General features: G+C 49.1%; 1 protein-coding gene across 1 annotated transcript; it reads right to left on the reverse strand.

Annotated features, from left to right (window-relative positions):
• Positions 1-338: 338 nt before the first annotated feature.
• LOC115582224 (acidic leucine-rich nuclear phosphoprotein 32 family member E-like) lies at positions 339-3,213 on the reverse strand. The gene is made up of 6 exons (XM_030418041.1): positions 2,684-3,213; positions 2,461-2,583; positions 1,313-1,472; positions 880-1,037; positions 746-823; positions 339-419 (listed from the first exon to the last, which is right to left on the reverse strand). Exons 1-6 carry the CDS (start codon positions 2,852-2,854, stop codon positions 339-341), a joined length of 771 nt encoding a protein of 256 aa, XP_030273901.1. The 5' UTR covers positions 2,855-3,213.
• Positions 3,214-3,459: the final 246 nt, after the last annotated feature.

Raw genomic sequence — 3,459 nt, forward strand, 5'->3', positions numbered from 1 at the left:
GCCAGGCTGCTTCAGTTTTAGCAACATTAGCACTTTTAATTTAACATTAGGAGAACTCAGAGTTACTTGCTTCAGACTGTTGACGTGTCTGTCGCCCCCTGGTGGTCCAATCAGAACACTTCCCGTGGATCAGTGAATATTATTCTATTCTGTGGTTCAGGTAAACGGTGACATCACTGGTCACATGACGCAGTGTTACGGGGAACTGATCCTGGACCTGCTTTCAGCGGCTCTGAAGTGGCGTCTGTCCGGCCGGGCCGGCCGGGTCAGAGGTCAACTGGAGGAGGAGGAGGGGTGAAGGGAGGTGGAGGGGGCGGGGTTACAGTGGGAGGAGGTGATTATTCATCATCATCATCGTCACATTCATCCTCTGCATCCCTCTTCCTCTTCTCCCCCTGAACAGCTGCAGGCATCCACTTCTGGGAGACAGGAAGGATTTTCAAATTAAAACAGCAGAGACAATCTGAGAGTTTCACAATTAAGTCAAAACAGTTTGAGAATAAAAGGATACATTTAAGGTATTATTCAGTATTATTTAAATCTTCAATAACTTCTTCAACCTGCGAGCGGCCTGCGTATCATTACTGATTTATAGACTTCATAAAGTGTTAAAAAAACATTAAATCATTTAAAACAATTTAAAACAAACTAATTTCACATCAAGTGAGTCAAACACTTCAAAATAAAGCGCCTCATCATCTTCTGCTGAAATGGCTGATTCCAATTTTAAATGTTTAAAACCAACTGAACAACCTCCATCTTCCTCCTCCTCCTCTTCCTCATCGTCCTCCTTTCTCCACATAGTCTCCATCATCTCTTCATCCTAGAGACAAACCCGTCAGTGAGACAACCTGTCCACAGCTGATCTCTGAGAGAGACATCATCATCACCACCATCATCTGCAAAACTCACCTGGATTCCCTCCTTCATCAGGTCGACAGCCCACCTCGTCCTATCCCCCTCAGAACCTTCTTCATCGTCCTCATCGTCATCGTCGTCCTCATCGTCTCCAGGAGGCCCGGCTACATCTTCATCGTCTGGAACAAAAAGTCATCGACCCGTTCACACCACTCTCATCTTGTTTTAAATTTTCATCACACCTGAGAGGCGTCATCATTAACGGACTGACCGACATGATCACGCTGATCGTCTACAGACAGAACAAGCTCGTCAAACTGAAAACAACTTCCTGTTTTGGAGAGACGATTAATGAAGCCCGTTGGTCTGACACGGTCAGTACACTTCGTTTGCTACAGGCGGTTTTAATAAAAGTCACGTCAGTATCGAGCGGCCAGTACGAGTTCACTCTCACCATTGTCGGCCTCTGAGTCGGGCACCTCGTTGTCCTCCTGGTCATATCCGTCCAGGTAGGTGAGCTGAGGAAGCAGCTCGAAGACGCTCTCTCTGTAGTCCTCCAGCGTGGACACTTCACAGCTGTACAGGTCCAGACTCTTCAGGTTCTTCAGGTTCTGCTGCAGAACAGAAGAGTGGACAGAGTCAGAGAACATGTCGTCACCACACACCGACGTCAACAGAACCAAACTGGTTTGATATGAAGTCAAACCAGAACCAGACACTGTAATAACAGAGCAGCAGATGCTCCTGAGTAGAATCTGATGAGAGCTCATGAATGAGAAGCAGCGACAGTCCATCAGAACCCCTGCATCAGAACCCCTGCATCAGAACCCCTGCATCAGAACCCCTGCATCAGAACCACTGCACCAGAACCCCTGCATCAGAACCCCTGCGCCAGAACCCCTGCATCCAGAACCCCTGCGCCAGAACCCCTGCACCAGAACCCCTGCATCAGAACCCCTGCATCAGAACCCCTGCATCAGAACCACTGCATCAGAACCCCTGCATCAGAACCCCTGCATCAGAACCACTGCATCAGAACCCCTGCATCAGAACCACTGCATCAGAACCCCTGCATCAGAACCCTGCATCAGAACCACTGCATCAGAACCCCTGCATCAGAACCCCTGCATCAGAACCCCTGCATCAGAACCCCTGCGACATCCTGTTGTAGGTCTCACAGCAGCCAACTGAACCCTCCTTCTTCTACAGTGTGACATCAACACAGTAAACCTGGAGAGAAGATGGCAGCAGTGTGGGCGGAAACCTCCACAGGACTTCCTGGTGGTGTTTCACAATAAAAGCCTTGGTATGAAATTCAGGGTTTCTGTCCAGCAAAATGCTGGTGAGCTTTTACTTTGAAATGGATACAGGAAGTGTTGAGTCAGTATGTTTCTCTCCTGTGTGCCAGTGGGTCATAATGAGGGGCTTTTATTGTGAAGAGCGTAGGAAATGAAAAGTGTTAATGACTGAATTAGCAGAGCTGTTAGCTGCTCTCTTCAACAGCACTGCAGTGAGGAAGATCAGCTGGCTGCTCCTCTCACCTGTCCACTTGCACCACCTGTGGACTGTGAGCTGAGAGCTGCAGTGGAGACGTGAACTCACCAGAACCTCGACGGCGCTCAGCTCTTTGATCTTGTTCCCGCTCAGGTTCAGGTACGTCAGGTTGGGACATTTCTCCGCCAGCGTGTCCAAACCTCCCGAGATGGTGTTATCGCTCACCTCCAGCTGAAACACAGGCAGACAGATGGCGGCGCATCAACATCCACGTCAGGCAGTATGAGTAAAAACAGTGGTGCACTGTGGGAACAGGAAGTGCAGGACTGACCTTGCGTAGTTTGGGCAGTGAGGGCAGTTTGGAGAGCGACGTGAGGCCGACGCTCACCATGCTGAGGATCTCCAACTCCGTGTAGTCGTCCGTCAGACCTTCAACCTCCCCGTCACTGGAGCGACAGTTATCCACCACCAGCTCCACCACCTGACCACCACAAGACACCATGTGACTGTGACATCACCCAGCACCAGCACTCTCAAAACACTCAAAATCTGCAGGGACCATAAACACCATCAGTCATGTTTCTCTCTGGACCGGACATCAGTACATTTTGTGGATCCAGCCTCAGAAAGGTGGTGCACACACAAACTGCATCAGACCTGTCACACACACACACACACAGGCAGGAACAACAGGTGGACTCCAACAGTGTTTACACTCCGGGTCAGAGAGCTGAGACCAGGTCCGGTTCAAATCCCAGAGCGATAACAACAGAACTGTGACTTCAAAACGAGTTCTGTTCATTAAAACCTCACAGAAACACTCAACAGTGTCCACACCGGAAGTACTCACACACGCACGCACACGCAGTATAAACTCACAGAACAATACTTTGTATTTGTGTGCAGACTGGCGACAACAAAACATCGTGACGTGGTTTTAAGGAGGTTCGGTTTCAGTAATGGAGGGAAACACCGCTCAAAGTTCGGATCAGAAGAACAATCAACCAAAACGTGAATTCTCATCATGTGACCAGAAAGATACTCATTTCTGCAGGATGTCTCGTAGTTACCGTTACTACCGTTACTAGTTACCGTTACATGTCTTAC

This window comes from Sparus aurata, chromosome 5 (genome assembly GCF_900880675.1).
Source record: "Sparus aurata chromosome 5, fSpaAur1.1, whole genome shotgun sequence".
In the NCBI taxonomy this organism is placed as follows: domain Eukaryota; kingdom Metazoa; phylum Chordata; class Actinopteri; order Spariformes; family Sparidae; genus Sparus; species Sparus aurata.